Source organism: Giraffa tippelskirchi, chromosome 2 (assembly GCF_054371585.1).
Source record: "Giraffa tippelskirchi isolate mGirTip1 chromosome 2, T2T-mGirTip1v1.2.pri, whole genome shotgun sequence".
Classification (NCBI taxonomy): domain Eukaryota; kingdom Metazoa; phylum Chordata; class Mammalia; order Artiodactyla; family Giraffidae; genus Giraffa; species Giraffa tippelskirchi.
The window spans coordinates 7,732,496-7,754,052 of record NC_137276.1 but is presented as its reverse complement, the minus strand read 5'-3'; the positions used below and the strand labels follow the sequence as shown (position 1 = coordinate 7,754,052).

At 57.5% G+C, this 21,557-nt stretch overlaps 1 protein-coding gene across 3 annotated transcripts in view; it reads right to left on the bottom strand.

The window, feature by feature from the left end:
• Positions 1–21,557, bottom strand: part of FAM53B (family with sequence similarity 53 member B) — a 111,651-nt gene that overhangs the window by 37,699 nt on the left and 52,395 nt on the right. For 2 of the 3 annotated variants that reach the window (XM_081533825.1, XM_081533835.1), the window contains exon 4: positions 17,189–17,967. In XM_081533825.1, coding sequence (XP_081389951.1) covers positions 17,189–17,967 — 779 coding nt within the window. Of the gene's footprint in view, positions 1–15,596; positions 16,235–17,188; positions 17,968–21,557 lie in introns of those variants that run through there. The other variant, XM_081533814.1, reaches the window with a different exon arrangement.

Here is a 21,557-nt window from a genome sequence, read left to right as displayed (position 1 = left end):
AAAGGTATCAACGCTCTTGTGCGCTGAGATACTCCCAATGGCTCGTCCTGACACCAGGGCCCTGGGGAGCCAGAAACAACCAGCTCTGGCAGCTCCCTTGCCAGCAACTCCTTTTTTGTTGTGTGTGTGTGTGTTTTTCAGTCGTGCATGGCTTTTGGATCTTAGCTCCCCATCGAGGGACTGAACCCGGGCTCCGGCAGTGGAAGGGCAGAGTCCTAACCGCTGGACCACCAGGGGATTCCCAGCGGCTTCTACTCATGGCCCGTGAGGGGCACAGGAAGGGGCCCCACAGGGGCCAAGTTTGCAGCCTGCAGGGCCTGAGACAATCGGGGCGGGCCGCCTGACACCACCCCTCACATTCCCGATTGCCGGGATCACGGCGCCAGGCGCTCCCAGGGAACCAGCTCTCGCGAGAAACTGCCAAACAAATGCCGGTCGTGCTTCCCAAATGGGGAAACTGAGGCACGGGGTCATCTCCATTAGGGGCTGCTAACAATCTCTGCGAGGGCCAGACAGTGGACGCTGCTGGCTTTGAGAACCACGTGGTCTCTCTTGTGACGTGAAAGCAGCCACAGGCCGCGGGCACGGATGTGCGCCGTTCAAACTCAATTTGCAAAAGTGGGTAACGGTGGTTTGCTGACCCTGGTCTACACAATTGGAGGTGACAGCTGCTAGCACTCCTGGAGGCACTGGCCGTTAACTGCGGGGCACCACTGAACCCTCAGCTCCCCAGGGGTGCTCTCAGCGGAGCGCTAGTTAGAATAGCAAATCTATTATTATAAACTGTTAAGTCACATCCCACACAGGACTCAACAGACACTGGGCTTCCGATCCCCTGAGGTCCCACTCTGGGACAAGGGTGGTCCCTACAGAACCCCCCTGGCACAGGGTCAAAGGCTGAGGGTCAGGGAGGCCCAGGCGGAGAGGGGCTCACGAGCGCCTTCTGTCGCTCCTGTAACCACGAGGAAGAAGAGAAACCCCAGCAGGCTGGGGACGAAGGGGAGGCCACCTGCCCTGGACGCCCAGCCTCCACAGGGGCCCCGCAGGGAATCCTGAGACCCAGTGCAAGGACCGACTCTGCCCGCGTCATCCCTCCTCCCCGCTGGCCAGCTCTGGACAAGTCTCACGGGCACCAGCCTGCACTGCGGGGTTGCTCAAGGGCTCTGGCAGTCGGGAAGGTCCAGGGATGGGGGGGCCTGTCTTTTTCCCCCACACCAGCCTCTCACACTAAGCCTTAGGTACCTCTTCAGAAGCCTAGGGCTGGGGCTTCCCTGAGGTCCAGTGGTTAGCACTTCATGCTTCCAATACAGAGGATGCAGGTTCGATCCCTGGCCAGGGAACTAAGATCCTACATGTCAGGCAGTGCAACCAAAAAGAAAAAAAAGCCTGGGGCTCCTCTTGCAGGTCCATGGGCTTCATCAAGGCCACCATCAATGTCCCCACTTAGGCACCTGCTCAGTGCCGTGACTTTGATCTCAAGTTTCAGATTTTGGTGATATTCCAATTTTAGCCTACTTCTTCTAGGATGGTGACAACTGTCACCTTAGACCATCTAGACAGCTCCAACAGCTGGCACAGCAGGGACCAGGTCAGACTTCCCTCAAGATGTCACGTGAGATCCCAGCTGCTGCCCCAAGACTGGGCACTGACCCCTGAACCTGGCCACTGACCTGTCCTCAAGCAGAGCCCCAAGCACCCAGGGCCAGGCTGTCCCCTCACGGGCCCATCACAGCCGAGGAGGGAAGACTCACTCCTAGCTCCAGTCTCTGCTGGCCCTGAGCCCCCCGTGGACACCTGAGATGATGGAATGGGCCTGGCACCCCAAGTCCTGCCTTGGCCCCCCAATATGTGCAACAAGCCTGGACCGCACAGCCCTGCCATGCCTAACCTTGTGAGCTTGGCTGCCACTCTGAACCTCGGTTTTTTCTTCTGCACAATGGGAACAGCAATCTTCACTTTCTGGGACTGTAATCACGACACCACGTGACTACATGAACACAAGTCTCCTGCTGGTCCGTGGAGCACAGGAACACAAGGCAGAGTGCAAGCACACTGCCGCACACAGCAAGAGTCATCAGTGCATCGTATCCTTCATGTGTGGACCCAAGTTTCAAGGGGTGGGGCTCAGGCCACACAGGTGCAGGGCTCAGGCTAACGGGTCTCAACACAAAGGGACGGCGTGGACAGCAGTCTGACCAGACAGGTGACCCAAACCAAGGCAGGAGGTCCCACCGTCTCACTGCTCAGGAGGGTCGCCTCTGGCCTCCTTGGCTCCTGAGAGGACAAGGAAGCCCTTTCTGACTCAGTTCGCGTCCCAAAGGACACACTTGGCCATCCTCCTTTTTCCCTGATGAACTTCCCAGTCTGGTGTGGGGGAGGAAGGGCTCACCTGAGTTGGCCTTGCAGAGGTTAACTCAGCCAGTGGCTCCCCAGCCTCCTCCAGGCCCTGGACACTCAGGCCTAGACGAACCAGGCAAGGAAGTCCCTGAAAGGCCCTGGGCCCACAGCAGTTCACCCTGCACAACGGGGAGTCCAACAGACCCCCATCTCCATGAAGGCCACTAAATACACAGGCGCCAGCCTTCTTTGTCTGCCTTGGGGGCTCCTTGCAAACCTATCCCCAGCCAGCCAGCCTCAAAGCCCCACTGTCCTGTTCAGAAACGTCCTTGGCTCCCGACGGCGCACAGAACAAGGTCCCAACCCTCCACGCACCATCCCAACCACTGCTCCAGCCACATGGGTTGGTTTCCAGTCAAGGGAGCATCTCGGGGCCCCGTCTCTGCTCTGCCCTCCAACAGAGGCGCGGTCTGAGGAGGGGCTCGGGTACCAGGCCTAGGCCCACCAGGGAGCATCGCGGCTCCCCTGTGAAGGAGCAGAGAGCCCTGCACGCATCACAGCAAACCCACCGCGCGCCCCTGGTCCTGACTGCTGGATTCCTGGACCGCTCCGGTGAGTGCATCAGGTGCCAGGGAGGGTCTGTCCAGCGGTCATTGTCCTGTTTTAAGCCCAGCAACAGCCACTACGGATCCTATTTAACCACAAAAAAAGATCAAGGCAACAGAGGGCTAGGCTTCCCTCATAGCTCAGCTGGTAAAGAATCCGCCTGCAACGCAGGAGACCCCAGTTCGATTCCTGGGTCGGGAAGATCCCCTGGAGAAGGGAAAGGCTATCCACTCCAGTATTCTGGCCTGGAGAATTCCATGGACTGCATAGTTCATGGGGTCGCAAAGAGTCAGACACGACTGAGTGACTTTCACTTTCACAGAGGGCAGAGCTACGAGCGCCGGTCAAACTCTCTGGGTTTCTAGGTGATAAAGTGTTGATGCTGTGACTTCCAGAAGGCTGGAGCGGAGGGTCTCCATCTCCTGCTGCAGCCCTGGAACCTCCAGGGGACTGACACACAGCAGGAGCTTGGTCAGTGGTGGCTGAATGAAGAGATGAGTCTAGAACTTGAATCCAAACCCCCAGAGGACACGACTACCTCACCAGCTTGCATGTGGCTGCCTAAATACAGTTGCTCCCACCCAACCCTTCTGTAGCCTGCAAGCGCCTTAATTTAAAGGTAAGGCTGGGGTCTTACGCACGCTGAGCCCCTGAGCCCCTGGTCCGGGCACTTGTACAGAACTGGCACTGACTCAATGCATGCTGATTGGAATCAGCTCACAGCATTGTTGCTGCCTGGAGCCTGATGGCCCAGAAGGTTCCCATGGTGGGCGGGGCCCTGTTTGAAGTTCTCAGGCTGCGAAGCTACAGGCCCCACCTTCCTATAGGTCCTTCCTGGCAGGGGGGCGCAAACTAGAACCACAAATACAATTTCCTAGGAAGAATGTGGTCAGGAGGCTGCCAAGCTCCAGGGACAGGACTGCTCAGGAATCACACTCTGCCCCTGGGCCAGTCCACACCTGCCCTTGCACCCCAAGGTCTGAGTGCTGGGGGGTCAGGTGGCCCACTTCCAAGTGCCCTGTCTACTACAGGAACCACCAGTCACCTGTGGCCACCAAGCATTGGACGAGTGGCCAGTCTGCCTGAGATGTGTAGTAAATGTAACACACGTCCTGATCTTGGACACTTGATATACAGAAAATGAGCACACACCTTTACTAATGACTGATTCCTACTGATTGCATGTTGAAATGACACTGTTTTGGATACACTGAGTTAAATAAAAGATGTTGTTAATTTTACCTGTTCCTTTTTTAACTGTAGCTACTAGCAAGTTGAGACTTGGACCATAAAGAAGGCTGAATGCCAAAGAATTGATGCTTTCAAACTGTGGTGCTGGAGGAGACTCTTGAGAGTCCCCTGGACTGCAAGGAGATCAAACCAGTCCAACCTAAAGGAGATCAGTCCTGAATATTCACTGGAAGGATGGATGCTGAAGCTGAAACTCGAATACTTTGGCCACCTGATGCGAAAATCTGACTCGCTGGAAAAGACCCTGACGTTGGGAAAGACTGAGGGCAGGAGGAGAAGGGGACAACAGAGGATGAGATGGTGGGATGGCATCACCAACTCAATGGACATGCGTTTGAGCAAACTCCGGGAGTTGGTGAAGGACAGGGAAGCCTGGAGTGCTGCAGTTCATGGGGTGGCAAAGAGTCACACACGACTGAGCGACTGAACAACAATAACCAGAAAATTTAAAATAATCTCCACGGCTCATATTCTGTTTCAGCAGAATATTCATATTCAGTATCAGCATGGAGCTGAGACTCAGTTACAGCCTCTAAAATGGATAAGATGTGTTGACCTCATGGGGCTGTCTTGAGGAGAACATTCGACGGGTGAGTTTCTCCTGCAAACCTGCTCCCACCTCACCAGCCCAGAGTCAGCAGGTAACCCACAAGCACCCACCCTCCCCGCCCTCCACTCCAGCCTCCCGGTCCCTCTCAGGCCTCCTGGCGGCCTGATCCTTCCTTCTCTGGGCTGCCCATCAAGCTAATGGTGACGACTTCAAGGTCACAAGCAGTAACAAGTCAAAGAAATAACAGTGATGACAGTGGTGACCACCCTGATCCGGGGCCAACACCTCCTGAGGGTATCTGTGCACCCGGCCGGCTCCAGGTGCCCCCACAATTTCAAAGCCCACAGCGCACAGCAGAGGTCACGGAGACCCAGAGAGGGACAGTGACGTGCCCAGGGCCCCCAGCTGGCGAGGGTTACCCCGACACACCCCGCCAGGTCCAGAACCCACCCTTCCACCGCCCACAGGCCTAGGCGTGAGGGGGAACGTGGGCACAGTATTTGCTCACAGGCTGCCCACGTGCGTCATGCTGAAGTTCTGGTGTCTCTGCTGAGTAACAACCAACCTCACGTCGTTTCAGACGCCATGTCCCTCCTCTCACCAAACAGTTGATGCTGCATAATCAGCCTACCTCTGCTCAAACACTCACCCCCAACACGCTGCGCTGTGCCACGCCTGCCCGGGCTGGTTCTAAACCCAACAAAAAAGGGTCTTCTCTGTTGCTAGCTCCCCGGCCTGGGTACTGGTTCCCGTTTCTACTTGCCATCAATTCTTGGAAACTTCCATTGTTCATGACTGTTCCAGATTAACGTGAGATGGAACTTCTCCAGGTGGATTAGGCCTGTTTAAAGCTAGTCCCAACTACCGAGGGGTTGCAGGAGGGTGTGTGGGCCCAGAGGTGGACCCAGCGTCTGCAAGACTGGACCATGGACCTGGGTCCCAGCGGGGACCCGTCCTTCCACAGGGGACATGTGACGGGAGAAGATCCAGGCAGCCCATGAAGACCCTGCCCCGGTCTCGGGATGTTCCCGGGGTGCCCACATGAGAAAGGGGCAGACAAGGAATCGGGGTGATGGGGCGAGAAAAGCCCCTCATGTGAGCACAGCCCCGGCCTAGCCGGGCCGTCAGCACAGCAAACCCTCAACGCCACCTTGCACCTTGTTCGCCAAGTCAGCTCAGGAAGGGGTTTGCCAGGAACCTCCCTTCTGGGATACAGAAGGCCCATTTCTCAGGCCCCTTCTCCCCACGCCCAGGCCTGCCCACTGTTTCAGATGGTGAGTGAGACTCCAGGAGGGACGGGAGAGGAGTGGCCAGGGCCTGTGTCCAGGACAGCCTGGCTGGGGGTCAGAGGGCAGGCCGGCCAGGCTTGGGGCTGGGGCAAGAGCAGGACTAGCTGCCACACCCACCCCTCCCAGGAGACGAGTCACTCTGGGGACAAGGGGGTGGCGATGGCCAAGGGCTTAGAGATCCCCCAGCAAATCTCAGGAATGCGTAACGAAGGCTCTGCTTCGGCCTCTAAGAGGATGCTTTCAGACTGGGGATGTGTCCACCTGCAGGACCTCACGGACACTGTCGGGAACCTCCCCTGGGCATGGCAGAGCCACACCGAGGGCCCGTCTCCCATGTGCTCCAGCCCCGCACCCGGGAAGGATCTAGATCCTGATACCGCGGAAGGATCATGACAGCTGGGCTGCAGTCCTTGGTGAGAGCGGAAACAGCCTCTAAGGGAGGCCCTGGTGCTGAACCTCGGTGCCCTGGTTTTCCAGCCAGAAAACTCACAACTCGAGAAAGGCAAAGCTGGGACATTTCTGGTGGTCCGGTGGTTAAGACTGCGTTTCCAATGCAGGGGACGAGGGTTCGATCCCTGGTTGGGGAACTAAGATCCCATACACACCATTGTCACTTTCATATCAGCTACTGTCGAAAAAGGGTGGATAATACGCAAGCGACCTAACACTGACTCGACGGACATAAGCTGGAGCAAACTCCGGGAGAGTTTGCCCCTTTTGGCTGTATGGTACGGGCAAAAGCAAAAAAAGAAAGAAAGAAATCCAAAGCCTGTCTGCCCAAGGGCTGGGAGGATGAGTCTGTTTAGACGGGGTGACATCAGAACATCGAGGTTCTTCCATCCGTGTGTGGGCCTAGTGGATTAGACAAGTAATGCTTCCCGAGAACATACGTCTCCATATGTCACCACCCCCTGGGCCATACGTCACCACCCTCACCTCACCTGCAGGGAACTCGAAGCCTAGCCTGGGTCCCAGCCTCGCCCAGGTCCCTGGCTGGCAAGGGCTGGCAGGACCCACCCTGGCAGGGGCCCTTCAAGAAGGTCTTGCTCATGGGTCGTGGGGGCTGAAGAGTGACCAGGGCGCCCGTCAGTGCTCTCCCAACTCAGCAGGTGAGCAGGCAGCCCACACTCAATTTTCTTCCCTGAAGGGGAAGGAGAGGAACCCTCCTGGGTGGATGAGGGACCACACCCTGGGGGGCAGGGGGGGCGGGGGTAGAGGGTCGGAACGACCAGTTCCCTCCTGTTCCTGCTACAGATGCAGGCCAGTCCGATGAGGACTGCGGACCCGGCTCCCCAGGGCCTCAGCCAGGCTGGTGGGCGAAGATGTGGGGGCTGATGGTGCCCCCTCATCCGGTCACCTCTTCGGCAGGGGCCTCCCCATCCCTCCCACCGGAGGCAGCTCCTTCCACCTCCTCGCTCGCACCTGGCATTCCAAACCACACCAGCCCGCTCAAGTTCCTTGGCAGCACGCATTGCCATCGGAAATTATCTTGCCTACTGCGTGCCGGCTTATTGTTGTTGTTGCTCAGTCGTGTCTGACTCTCTGCGACCCCACGGTCTGCGGCACAGCAGGCTCCTCGGTCCTCCGCTGTCTCCCGGAGTTTGCTCAAATTCAAGTCCGGGGAGTCGGTGCTAAGTTGCTTGCGTCTTATCCACCCCCTTTCTCAACAGTAGCTGATACGAAAGTGACAATGGTGTGTGTCTTGCAGAAAACACCCCTGGACTTCATCCTGAGTGCCAGGCGCCCAGCAGTTCCCCAGGGAAGCTTCTCTGAGCGCAGACAAGGGTGAGGGTGGTGCAGAGTGACAAAGAGAATGGGGCAGGCCCCTAGCTCCCCTGGCCGAGGACGCCGGATGGTACCGAGGGCACAGGGCTCACCCGGGTCTGCACAGCCCGCCCACGGCCGGGCCCTAGGATGACGAGCCCTCCCCGCCGCATGAAGGGTCAGCTCCAGGCCCTCTCCCATTCTGCACTCTGCCCTGGGGGTGGGGCTCTGCCGTCTGCACCCCACCCCAGAGGCTATGCCCACGGGAGGGCTGGAGGAGGGGGCATCACCTTGTCTGCTTCCTGCGGCCACCTCTGCTCCTCACCCCTCGGGAGCAGTCTGGTCCATGCACAGCACTTGCTTCCAGTTTGCAGCTTTTCCAACATTCGCAGGACCCACTTCACTGCCCTCCCCATCCTCAGCCCCAGTGGGCCTGCGGACCCCACACTGCCGAGCCCTTCCCTCCCAAGGGCAGCCCCTCCCACTGTGGCCTACACCCGTGGGAGCATCTCCCCTTCTCAGCCTTCAGGAACCTGCCTAACCACTGTCCACACTGAACTCTCCAACCCACGGGATGGTTTCCGCCCCCTGCAGAGGGTCCCAGCTAATCCAGGCAGCCTGGCACATTCCCCAGGCACAGGGCTCTGGAAAGGAAACAGCTGCAGCGTTCCCCGCCCCCAGCCCCACCAGAGCCACCACCCAGTCCACGGAGATTAAATGTAGGACAGGCCCCTGCACTGTTTCAGGGAAGGGGGCTGGGCCTGGTGGCCTTCAGTGATATATGATGATGTGAGCTCACTGCTACTGCTCACAGATGAAGCTCGTGGTGATTCGTTATATTTTGGAACCAACCATTCCTTTTGTTTTCCAAGGCAGAGGAAAAAAAAAAAGCCACCCTTCTCCCTCCCCAGCAGGAATTATCCAACAGTTCTACTATGCCTAACTTTCAAAGGAGGCATTGTTAATCTTCTCGCCATAAATAGGCAATTAACACCCACTCCCGAGTCCAGGCAAACCCAGTTCCTGCTGGCTCGGGGACACAGCACAGGGCTGGCCCTCTTGCGTGGCATTCGCTTTCTGAAGTTCTTGACAGGGGCCTGAGGCTGCAAGAAGAGGGCAGGAACTCAGGACGGCTGATTCCACAAAAATGTTAGAGGGAGTCTAGGTCGATGCCATGCTTGAGGACAACCGAGGACTGTGTTACCAAACGGCCTAACTTCACCCGACCTGAGTCCGCACGTAAGCCAGCAGCCTGTACAGGATGAAGGCACAGGCAGGCAGCAGGCACGTCGGCTCATAATTAATCACATCCGTCTCAGGGACATGGCTCCATGCTTCCCGGTCTCCGGGCTCACCAAGGGCGTGGAGCGCCTTCCTGGGAGGTGTGATCCCGACATCCCTGATGAGGAGGCAGGAATAGGACGGGAATGCTGAAATGTTTCCGGGTTTCTGTCAAGCGGCCCCTTCCCCTGCATCCTTCCAGGCTGTGCAGGGCTCCCTGGGCTGTGTTAGTAGGTTCTCATTTTCTGGAGATGCCACCCCGGCCAATGTAAACAGACCCAACATGGCACCCCTGAGATGTGATCCAGCGGGACGAGGCTGCAGGGCTGCGGGCCCGGCCTCCTGTGGCCCCGAGTTGCCCAGCCGAGTCCGGGAGAGAAGACCCAGACTCAAGTGGACAAGAGCAGGGAAGCTTCGGCAAAGGAGTTAGAGGCTGGAGGCAGGGGTGACAGGAAGGGTAGGAACCGAGCTCCTGGGGATGGCAGAGGGAGCCTGGGCCGGCAAAGCGCTGATGCATAAAGGGTCTGGGGCGGGATGGCTCCAAGGACACATGTGGAAACAAAGTAAATCACGGTGATCAGCTACCCGTCACTTCTACTGAGGGAAGATCATGGAGAAATACAGGCAAAGCGAGGGCTCCAGGCGAGACAACATGAAGGCCTTACCGCCAGCAAACTCTGAACACAGCAGCTTAAGGAACGTTATCTTTGGGGATTAGGGTGATGGATGCTCGGCCCAGTGAGTGAGGTCTCTGACCACAGTGACTTGGAAGCTAATGCAAGATCAATCCCCTGGCTGGGCCTGTTGGCTGCACCTCCGGGATGTTTGCACCCCTAACAAGGATGAGTGTGTCCATGCCGGTCCACATTGTCATGCCTGCCAACAGCCAGCCCCACCCCTAAGTCCACGCTGCTCCCTGCCACCAGGAGCTGGGGGGGGGGGCTGTTACTCCCCTGCTTAAAACTCTCTAAGGCTCCCTGCACTGCACTCAGAATAAAAGACAAGCGTCTTCAGAGGACCTACCAAGAAGGCCTCCTGAGCTCAGGTCCCCTGCCTGCCTGCTCCTGCTCTGACCACACTGGGCTCCTCCCTGCCCCTTCCTGACTCCAACCTTTGCACACGCGCTTCTGCTAGTAGACCCCGTGCGCACACTTCCAGGGCCACCTCATGGTTTATGTCCCTGCTCACATGATTCCAAGGCACTGAGAAAACACACTAGAAGCCTGGCCTCTTTAAATGCCACCAGAGACGGCCCTGCACACGCAGTAACCTGGACAGGGCGCTGACCGCCATGCCACGCCAGCTTCCTGGTCGTTCCTTCTGCTGCCTGACACAGGACTCGGGCCACCGAGCAGGGACGCAGAACCATCGTGCATAGGAACTTGCCTGGGAAATGCCTGGCACTACGTATGAGACATTTCCCAGACGTTTCTCACAGGGCGGGATGGGGAGATGTCCTCGGGTGCGCCTTCTACCTGCCCACAGGCTCTGGCCTCCTGAGGGCGGGGCGGCCGCCTCTGCGCCTGGCACCAGAGTGGGGCCCGGCAAGTCGAGGGCACCCCAAGCTCATCTGGCTCATCTGGGCCCCTGGCTTATGCAGCGGGGCCCCCCTACTCCCGGGAAGCCCCCAGAGCTCTGTTGCCTCAAACACCCTTCGGCTCAGCGAGGCTCTTGATTAAAGCATGGAAAATCACCAAGTGGCATTAGAAGCTGCCTCCCTGGCATGTCCCCAGTTGAACTCCTTCTATTTTTCTTTTCCCCGGGAGATCAAAGCTATTGTGTCAACACTCGGCCCTGATCCGAGTGACCTTAAGCAGATTGCTTATGCAACCTGGTGGCTGTGCCTGGGGACACAGGAGGGATCCAGGGGGTTTCCTCAAATTCTGAGAACCCCTATTGGGTTTTTCGGAGAGAAAAGAAGGACTGCGGTGTTTTGGAGAGAAAAGAAGGACTAGAGAGAGCTGAAAACTGGTCGCCCACCCTGGACTCACCCTGTTCCAGGCGGCGGGGTCACAGCACCCCTGTGCCAGGGGTGACGAGCCTGGCTCATGGCTGGAGCCAGGAGGCAGGCCGCGGGAAGCGCGTCTGCTGTTACAGCATCACCCTGGCTGGACCCACACCACCAGAGTCCCATCCACACCCGTGGGAAACGGGAACAGTCATTCCCACGCCTTACAGACACCAAAACAGAGGCTTACGGAGGTGACCCGCCCAAGGGCACCAAGAGCTCAAACAAGGGGCAGAATGGGGAGCCAAGCCCCCCATGGCCCAGAGCTCATCACTTCACCTCCATGCCCTCTGTGTCCCGTGAGTGTGAGCCACCTGGGAAGGGTGCCTGGGGGCAGATCACAGCACAGGAAGAGCCTTGAACCTGGCCTTCCCAGCCTCCTCAAGAGAGACACGCTGCTTTGGGCAACTCACCAACTCTCCCCTGACTCTCAAGCAAGGGGTAGACAGGGGCAGAGGTGGCATATCAACTAGCAGTGGCTGCGAAGACTGCTGCGGGGGAAGATTCTAGAATTTGGAGGGACTGCCTGACTGGCCAGCGATGCCCATCCTGGGCACAGAAGGAGCTGCCACCCTGGCATCCGTTGCTCTGATGGCCCGGGTCTCAAGGGCCCTCTTCCTCTGTTCAGGCCCAGCCTGTCCCCTCATCAGAAGCAACCATTCCTATGCGTCTACAGTGGGTTTTGGCTTGGCTTAAAAAAAAAAATTTGCCCATGCCATGCGGCTGGCAGGATCTTAGCTCCCTGACCAGGGATTAAACCTGGGCCATGGCAGAGAAAGCACCAAATCCTAACCACCAGAGTGCCAGGGAATTCCCAGGCCTTTCCTCTTATTTAGTGTTTATTTCATCTCAGTTGGAATCCCAGGGCTTCCCACGACTGTTCCTCTAAGATCTTCGCGCCCGTCCGTGCTCCGAGTTGTAGAAGGCAACCCACCTCTGAATTCCTCTGCCTGCTGTCCGCAGGGTTCCCCAGGCTGTCAGGAAGGGTGCTGAGGGTGCAACGTGGCAGGAAGCTGGAGCCAGGGAGGTGGCCGCCACTGGCAGAGGGGGACAGAGGGCCGTAAAGGCCTGGGCAACCAGGCCCGGGCCCAGGGACCCTGCCAAGAGAAAGCACAGCTGGCCTACAGCTGCCAGGCGGCCCGAGCAAGAAGGGAGTGCAGCTGGCAGGGTGAGGGCCACCCCTCAGGGAAGGCGGCCCCGCCGCACACAGAGGAGAGGCGGGGGGCCAGCCAGGAGCCGCCTCGCCCAGGGACCCTGCCGGCAGAGCGGCACGAGCTGTCGACGAGCCTCTGAGATGACCCTTCCGGCGACTTCCCGCATCAACCACTCCCCCATTCGAGCCCACGTGGCCCTGGCCAACCCACCCCTCCTGGACCCATCTGCGGGCCCCTGCTCTCAGCGTAGCTTCCAACTCAGGCTTCCTTCTTACCCCAAACTGTCCCTGGCCAGCTTTCACAGGACCCTCCAACATCTGCTAACACAACAGTTGCTGCCTGTTCAGAGGCCTGCGCTGGGAAGTGCGGGGCCGCAGTGTGTGGGCAGCTGCGATCAATCAAATCTCTGTTCTAACCCCCGGACCGCTCCTCGCAAGCATCTCCCTTCTGTCGGAGGCACTGTAAGAAATACAATTTGTTCCTCTTTCAAGATGATCTGCTTGGACTTAAAAAATACGGCAGGGCCTGTGACACCTACCCAGGGCACGGCGTTTGGCGGGTCATCTTTAACTGTCGCTTTTAAATGGCAACCCCGCTCCCGCATTCTTGCCAGGCGAATCTCATGGGCAGAGGAGCCTGGCACGCCATGGTCCATGGGGTTGTAGAGAGTCGGACACGACTGAAGCGACTAAGCACGCTCGCATACCTGATCCAGGTCTGAGTGGCCATGCGCAGCCCCGGGCTCGCTGGGAGTCAACCAATGCTGGGCGGTCAAACTAGGTTTCAAAAAAGAAGGAGCTGCTAACCGTGTCAGCAAAAGTCCTGCTAATAAACAACTCACATGTTTCAGGCTGGGCCCTGCCCTCCTTGGCACACGTTGCCATTTTGCAAAAGGGAGGCTGAGGCTTGATATAAAAACACCAGGCGGCAGGGGCCCAAGGAAAGCGGCCCAGGGAGGTCGGCAGAGTCAGACCTGGCACGGACGAGGCAGGACTGATCCCTGGGCCGCCTTCGAGCATCTTGCTCTGTGGACCGAGCTGTTGCAGTTCCAGTTACAAGGAGCAAGGGAGCCTTTCAGGGCCAGGTCCTTGCGTCATCCTCCCCCCAGGGCCTCCTCCCCACAGTCACCATCCCCGACTCGGGACCGGCTCCCCCGCCCAAGAGCGGGGCATGCAGGCTTTAAGCAGCAGAGACACGTGGATATGTATGGCTGAGTCACCTTGCCGTGAGCAGGAGACGAGCACAACGCTGTTAATCGGCAAGACTCCAATGCAAAATAAAAAGTTAAAAAAATTATATTCAGAATTTTTTAAAAAAAGCAGCAAAGACAATCTGAAAGCAATTGCTAACCACCCCACCACTCCCCTACACCGCCTCCCCCTCCAACCGCTGTGGGAGCCGAGCCACCGTTGCCTCCAGCTGGACGGCTGTGCCCGGAGACCCCGGCTGGGTGGGCAGAGGCGCCTGGTGGGCTCCCGCAGTCCCCTCCATCCTGGTTCCATGAGTGAGACGTGAGATAAGGATGCTCGTGCCAACCAGCCTCCTCGTGCAGGTGGCGATTCTGGCTCCACCCCCATCTGACGACCCCTGGTCCCCCTAGTGGAGCCCACTGTAGGCAGAGCACAGCCGCAGGCCAGGCCTCCTTCCCATTTCCAGAAGCCAAGGATGAAGCAAGAAGAGGAACCGACAAGAAGAAGTGAGCGGCCAGGATGGAAGGGGAGGGGGGTGAAAACAGAATGAAAGAGAGGGACGAATGAAAATGAGGGGAGTCTTCAGAACGTCACCCTCGGGGCCTGGTTTCTGCCCCTGGAGATGCCCAGAGCAAGCCCTGGGACCCCCATCCGTCAGCTCCCCGGGGGCCAGAGCACAGGTGATGTACGTGTAGATGGAGACACACACGTGTGTCAACAGATAATCAGACACACACAGACCTTTATACGCAGACCTCCATGCATAAGCTACACACATACATATACACGTACACAGACACATGGACGCATCTACTCAACACACCTACATGTGTGCACACACATGTGATTTCCTGCCCCTCCCAGCAGTCCTACGTTGATGGCGGAGGTCAGCACGGTATTTATCTGCTATACAGAGATGTGAAGCACTTTTCCCATGCTTCATGGGAGGCTGTGAGGCTGTCTGATTTGTCAATTTCCCCCCACCCCCCCAGTGAGGACCTAAAGGTGAACATCGTGCTCCAGAAAGGCCTGTTTCCAGGGGGAGCCCTGGCCCAAGATCACACCTACCCTCATGCCCCAGGCTTCCAGCTGAGAGCCTGCCCCTCAGAGCGGGGCCCACCCACAGCTCCCTGGCTCCCTGTGGGCATGAGGCAGACCCGGACCTCAGAGCATTTGGTCTCCCCGCCCACCTGCCTCTCTCAGGGTCTCTCCCTGGTCCTTTTTCCACTGGCAGTCTGGAGAGGCTCTGGGTTGCCCCTGGGGGCTTACACACAGACCCCGGAGAAGGTCCCAGCCCCGGTCAGCACCGCTGCGGGGGGGCCACAGCTTCTCAGAGGTTCCGACCGAAGAGCATTCGCTTTGCACCTGCAGACGGAGTCTCTCAAGCACCAGGGCCCAGAGCCCACGTACACAGGGGCTCCTGGAGGACGGTGCTTACCGGAAACGCCTCCCGCCAAGTAGACGAACGTACAAACTGAGATCCAAAGACCCACGAGAGGGTCTGAGGTCCAGCGGAGGAGAAGACGGCAGGACACGCAGAGCAGAGCTGACCCTCGGCACAGGACGCCCTCCCCAGTGGCTACTGATGTGGGGAAGCCCATGCGGAGGTCAGGGTCCGGGGGCAGGAAGTCCCGCGCCAGTGACACCGGCTCACAGGGTACCAGGCACAGGGTCCTACATGCTCCAGACTGCATCCAAGGCTCTTCAGATGCACAGCGGTGGCCCTGGGCCTGGCTTTTTGAGGCTCCTGGAGGAGCAAGGCCCACTTTCCAGGGCCATGAATCATCTGGTGGGGGAGTCGAAGCAGGCGCCGCCACATGGGAAGAGGGCCGGCCGGGTCCAGAGGCTTGTGGGGGGGGGTGGCGTGGGCCCTTCCGTCTCCAGGGCTCTGGCCGCAGCCCTTAGGCCCACATGCCCCCCAGGGGCCCCTTCTCTGCTTTCCCTGGACTCTGCCCTCCCCAGGCCTTGGCTGGGGAAAGACAGGCGGACAGGGGGCAGCCTCCTCAGGATCTTGGAGACCTGCCTGGAGCCGATGAAGCAATCTATACATCTGGGCACAGCCCCACCAAGCAATGTATTTTTAAACAGTTTCTACCCAAGTGAGGGCGGGAAATGTCTCCGACGATGCCCGTGGTGTTATTCCAACTTGTGGCCAGTAAAATATAATAACACGTGTACATTGTTTTTATTACCTATCTAGCTTATTAGCTAATAAAATAAGCTCAGCATTAAAAATTTAACTGAAGCCATTTTATCGCATCCAGAACTCGTGGCTCTGGATTTTCTTCAGAAGTTTTCTTTGCCCAAATCTGTCACCTTTCCAGCATTTTTACCTATTTACATTTCTCCAGGAAGGAAAATTCCACTTGCCTGTCCAACCTGAATGAACGTGTTAGGTCACTGACCAGCTCGGACACACGTGGAACGGCGATGGGGAGGAAGGCAAAGTGGCAATGGGAGGGCTGGGGGCAGGGGTCCCGCCGGGTCCTCCCCTCGGGTCTTCCCCAAGTGATCCCCATGGGCTCAGAGAAAGGAGGTACCACCCGCTGGTCCTCCAGGCCAGGGCCTGGGCGGCTCTTGGACAAAGGTGGCCAGAAAGACTGAACCTGGGGGCCAGGTGGGGGCTCTGGACCAGAGATACCTGCCTCTCTTCTTTTTCGGGGGTGGGGATCTGTAGGTTGGGATGGAGGAATAAGGGAGAGGGAGGAAATGACATCAGCAGAAGCTGTATTTTTCATTCTCAGCTGAAAGGAAGCCTGGCGAAAAGGCAGCGCTGGCCACTGAAGGAAGGCAGTGAGGCTCGCCTGAAAAGGAGTGGACACGTCAGGCCTGCCCGTCTGGATGTGGCCACAGGCCCACGAGCAAGGCCAACCTCTCACTGCCAAGCTGGTCTCCATTCCCTCAAGCCCAGCAACGACTGATGCTCAGATAATAAGACTAGAAAAGATGAGGCTCCAACCGTGGCTCTGAGCACCCCCTGGACACAGAACCCACCATACGCATCTGTCCTTGAGGGGCCATCCCTGCTCCTGAGCCTCACCATCAGAGGCTCCTGGACCTCTGAACCTCGGGACTTCCCAGTTAGAACCAACACAGGCAGCTCTCAGGCTTGGAGACCGTTCTGACGATGGTGTATTAACTCCAAGTTCAGCTCACTCACACCAACACCCGAGACCAAGCACCAGTGAGGGCAGCCAGGGCCCTGAGACACAGAGGATGAAGCGGGAGCAACAGGACGCGTGGCCAGAGGCCGCACCTACAGGGACAGCAAGGATGAGCGCCGTTTCTTGCTGGACGCACGCTTTCGGCAGCTCAATCACAAGAGTGAGTGCCTCCCCCTGCTACCCCTGTTCTCTCATCCTCTGAAACCGTCACTCACGGCCCTGACCTCGGGGTCGACATGATCCGGGTGACACTGAACCCCGCCTGTGCGAGCAGTTCCTACGGCAGCTGTGGGGACGGGGGCTCCTGGGGGGAAGGCCCCTGAGAAGGGCCAGGAGGGGACCCCTAGCGTCTATGAGGCTGCGCCTGCCTCTTCCTGGCTCTCTGCTCCTGCACCGCTACCACTGGTAGCGCCAGGAGAGAGCGTTTCTGCTTTGAAATGGAAATGGTTTTAAAAGGGGGGAACCCGCTTCCTGGGCCTCTTCAACACGAGCACCCTGCCCTTGCCTGGGCTGGGCCGGGAGCCGGGGAGGCTCTGAGACGCCCCTGGTGGCTTCTGCAGCACCTCCCCAGGACGGGGCAGGGGGAGCTCTTACCTGTGCCATTTTGGCAAGGTCCAGGGAGGGCCTCTGCTCCTGTGCCTCCTCAGGGCGCCGCCGCTTGATGCCCACCTTCTTGTCATTAAGGACGCAGGGCTGGGAGCGGCTGCGGGAGAGCCCGCCCGAGCGCCTGGCCGGCTCCGGCGTCGAGGCGGGGGTGCTGCTGGCGGAGGGCGGGCAGTACTCCGCGAAGGAGAACTGCTCGTGTGAGCAGGACAGGGAGCGCTGCATGTCCAGCCGGCCCCCGCCCACGGGGCTCGCGGCGGGGCCCCAGAGGTCGCCCGCCTGTCCGCAGGTGGCCAGGCCCGGCGCCCCCTGGCAGGGCGGGCCGCAGGGCCGTGGGTGAAGTCCCGCCGGGTCGCAGGGCGAGGAGAGCGCGTTGGCGCGGGACGGGAGGCTGAAGCTGGAGCTCCGCTGCATGGTGCTGAAGCCGTCGGAGTAGCGCTGCACGCTGCCCCCGCTGTAGCAGCGCCTCTTTTCCACCGGCGTCCAGACTTTGGACCCCAAGGGCCTCCACGACGTCCGGCAGCTGGCCATCTCGTCGGAGAAGGACAGCGACCGGCACTGGCGCTTGCTGGGGGGCGCGGACGGGTTCCCGTTGTGGTCGCTGAGGCTGAGGTCTTTGATCAGGTTGGTGACCGCGCAGGTGGTGGCCGCCTCCCGGTGCCACAGGGCGCCGTCCTGGCACTTGTCCGGCAGGCACTCCCAGATGCTGGCGCTTGGCTGGTCGATCTGAAGGGGGCACTTCCTGTCCAGGTCTCGCCATCTGTCATTTTCTGGTTCGGAAATGACAAGAAAAGAGAGAAACAGGCTTTGAGAAGGGCTTTTGCGCCGGTCCTCTCTCTCCTCACCAAGAACCCGATTTAAACAGGAGGTTAGAGACAGAAAGGCCCTTAAAAAAGCCATCAAGTCAGGCCTCGCTCTACAGATGAGAAACTGAGGCTCAGAGGGACGGACATGAGTCCCGAGGTGCTGAGTCAGAAGCGGGGCAGCCCCGGGACTCCTGACACGGTTTTCTTTCCAACATACCGCAATGCCTCCCGCGCTAAGTCGCTTCAGTTGTGTCCGACTCTTTGCCGCCCCATGGACCCGTAGTCTGCCAGGCTTCTCTGTCCCTGGGATTCTCTAGGCAAGAATACAGGAGTGCATTGCCATGCCCTCCTCCAGGGGGTCTTTCCGATCCAGGGATGGAACCCACGTCTCCTGCGGCTCCTGCATTGCAGGCGGATTCTCTACCGCTGAGCCACCGGGGAAGCCCTAGCCTCCCAGGACAGCCTGAAGCACTACTGTTCACCCCAAAGGCCTCTCATCCTCTAGAAGGGAAACCGATTTGCCTGGCCCCTGCCCTGGCTGGAAGCAGAGCAGGGATAACCTGTCTGCTACGTCCTGTCTCAGGGCTCTCTGCTCCGGGGCTGGGACTCGATGGCCTGGAGGAAGATCACGACCAAAGGTGAGTCTGTTGGGACCCCCAGAGTGGCTGGTGGCTGGAGGTGCTGCCAGGTTAGTTGACGTGAATTCCATCTTTAAAATGAAGGCAGACAATAGAGACAGGATATTTTATTGATTTACATCCCCTCCACCAAAATGCTCCACAGCCAACAACAACAACAGCTGCCAATCACTGAGGACTTCTGTGTTCACTTGCTAAAATCCAGGACAAGGTTGCTAAAGTCCATAGAAGCAAGTTTTGGGCTGCAGAGAGACCTGTAGGGTACAATTTAAACCTACATGTTGGGGTCTTTCCTTGAACGCATGGACAAACACACCAACCCTGCTAGGAACTATGTGTTGTTTTTCTACTATGGAATCAGGCCCTATGCTGAGAATTTGAGGAGCTCAAAGACAAATGTGACATAGTTCTCATATTCGTGTTAACAATACAAAACCAGTGTTAAGAAATATGCTGTGCTGCTGGGAATCAACGTGTTGACATGTTTCTGTTTTTCTCTAATCTACACATCTTTATAAACTCTGCAAATGTGAATACAGAGAAAAGTATGGTTTGAGTCAGTCAGTCGGTTGAAGAAGTAAAACCTGAAATGACAGTCAGCAGGTATTTCACGCACGCTGATTCTCAGCACTGCAATCAACTAACTACTGTGCAACCCCCATGGGTGGTATGTGTAACCTACACAGTGTGCCCTGCATGGCTACCATCGCTGCCCAGATGGGGAGACGCAGGCTTGGGGAGGTGGGCTAACTGGCCCTGAAGCCACAGCTAACAGGCAAAGAGATGCAAACTCAGGCCGGCCCGACCCAAAGCCCTCTGCTCTCTTCACTACACAGCGGCACTGAGGCACCCACAGGGGAATCCCACCTCGGCCCTGCCCTCAAGGAGTCTACTAGTCGTGCAAGATCAGCCATTGCTCAGAAAACTGTGACATCACCTACAGGAGTGCAGCAAGGACTGGAGGACCATCTCCTCTACCAGGGGCCACTCCTCAAAGGGCCCGAGAGACACACCCGAGGCAGGGACTGAGCCCATGCTGAATGTCACGAGCAGCAGATACTTACTGGGGAAGCGTCACGAGCCAGAGGAAAAGCCAACGGGGTTCAATGTGAGCTCTTTGCTCGAGGGCCCCTTATGCAGCCATGTGACGCACAGCCTGAGGGGCTGGGACCCGGGGCAGGGGACATGCATAAGCTGTCTGGAGGCTGTTCCCATGTGTAGGGGGACCGTGGTCCTTAGAAGTTGGAGATGCAGGAGAGAGACCTGCCTAGACAGGCCAGCCGGGAACAAAGCAGGACTGATACTAACTGTCCAGTTCATCTTACCTCTGAAATCTGCCTGGGCCCTGGGGCATGGCAAGTCTCAATATGTGCTTCTTTAAACCAACTTGACAGAGCATTACCAAAATTAATGCTACCTTTTTGCAAATAGTGTTTACTTTGCTCCAAATGGGCTTCCCAGGTGGTGCTAGTGATAGAGAACCCACATGCCAGTGCAGGAGACAAAGAGAAGTAGGTTCGATCCCTGGGTCAGAAAGATCCCCTGGAGAAGGAAATGGTAACCCACTCCAGTATTCTTGCCCAGAGAATTCCTTGGACAAAGGAGCCTGGAGGGCTGTGGTCCACAGGGTGGCAAAGAGTCGGACGTAACTGAAGTGACTTAGCATGCATGCATTGTTCAAAAGAGGTCTTCATTATATGCTATTCCTCAAGTAGTCACCATTCTTTTAAAAGAGGTTCAATTTGACCTTTATCAGCAGTTGAAAGTTCAGTAAACTAATAGAAAAATTAAAAAAAAGAAAATACAAGCTATCATTGACTGAGTCACGACCATCTCTGATTGAGAAGAAGAAAACTTATCCTCCAAATAAAAAGTGGAGATTTATGTATGATGATGTTCTTCAAAATGACATGAGTGATAGCAAAATGATAAACAGAACTAAAAAGGTCCTATGGGGGAGAGGTGTGGTTAAATAAAGCATCAAGGAATAACAGGGAACATGAAAAAAGCGGTTTCGAAGAATATTAATGATGTGGGGAAATGTTAATGATGTAATACTAAACATAAAGAAAGAGGACATAAAACCATAGAGATAGCGTGACTCCTCTTTAGTAAAACACATACGTTATATGGGAAGATAAAAAGGAAAACAAGCCAACATGTTCATGGTCAGTTGGCAGAGAGCTGGTTGATTTTTCCCCTTTTCGTCTCTTGGAGCTTCTACGTTTTCTGTAAGGACAAATATGTGGAGGGCCAGGGCCTAGGACCCCCATCCTCCTCTGGGGTCGCTCCTTCGGTCTTTTAGGAAGTCCTCACCAAACAATGCTTGCCATGGACTTCTCTTTCGGGACAAGGCACTGAGGTGCCCAGTGGGCCAGTGGCCGGCTAAGGAGGGAACTGAGGGGCTGACCAAGGGTGGTGAAGGCTCCAAGATGGCGCTACCATGGCCCCGACTTGAGGAGCCGGGAGCGCGCGAGAGACAGTCTCTCTCACAGGCCCTGGGAGGCCCGGGAAGTCAAGGAGAGGGATTCTGTCCTCAGAAGCCACCCCTTTCTATTCCCTTTTTACTTCACTGCCCTGGAACTTTCCCATCTCTGGGAAACCATGAGAAAAGGAGAAAGTAGAGGAGCCAGTCAGGCATGGACAGTCTGTCTCTCTCGTTCAGCAGTGCCCTTCGCTCTGCAGTGACCACCTTGGATCTTGCTGCTTCCTGACCGGACCCCTCGGGCCTCCCTAGTCCAGCCCCATCTCCTCTCTCTCTCTCTCTCCAGAGAACTTTCTGAGGCCCACATGTGTTCACGGTCCGTCCCCTGAAGCAGCTTTCCGTGGTAAACACTCCAGCCTGGCTTCCAGGCTCCATCTGCGCGTGGTTTCCCCAGGAGCCCCGCGCTGCAGGCGCCAAACCTCCCATCACGG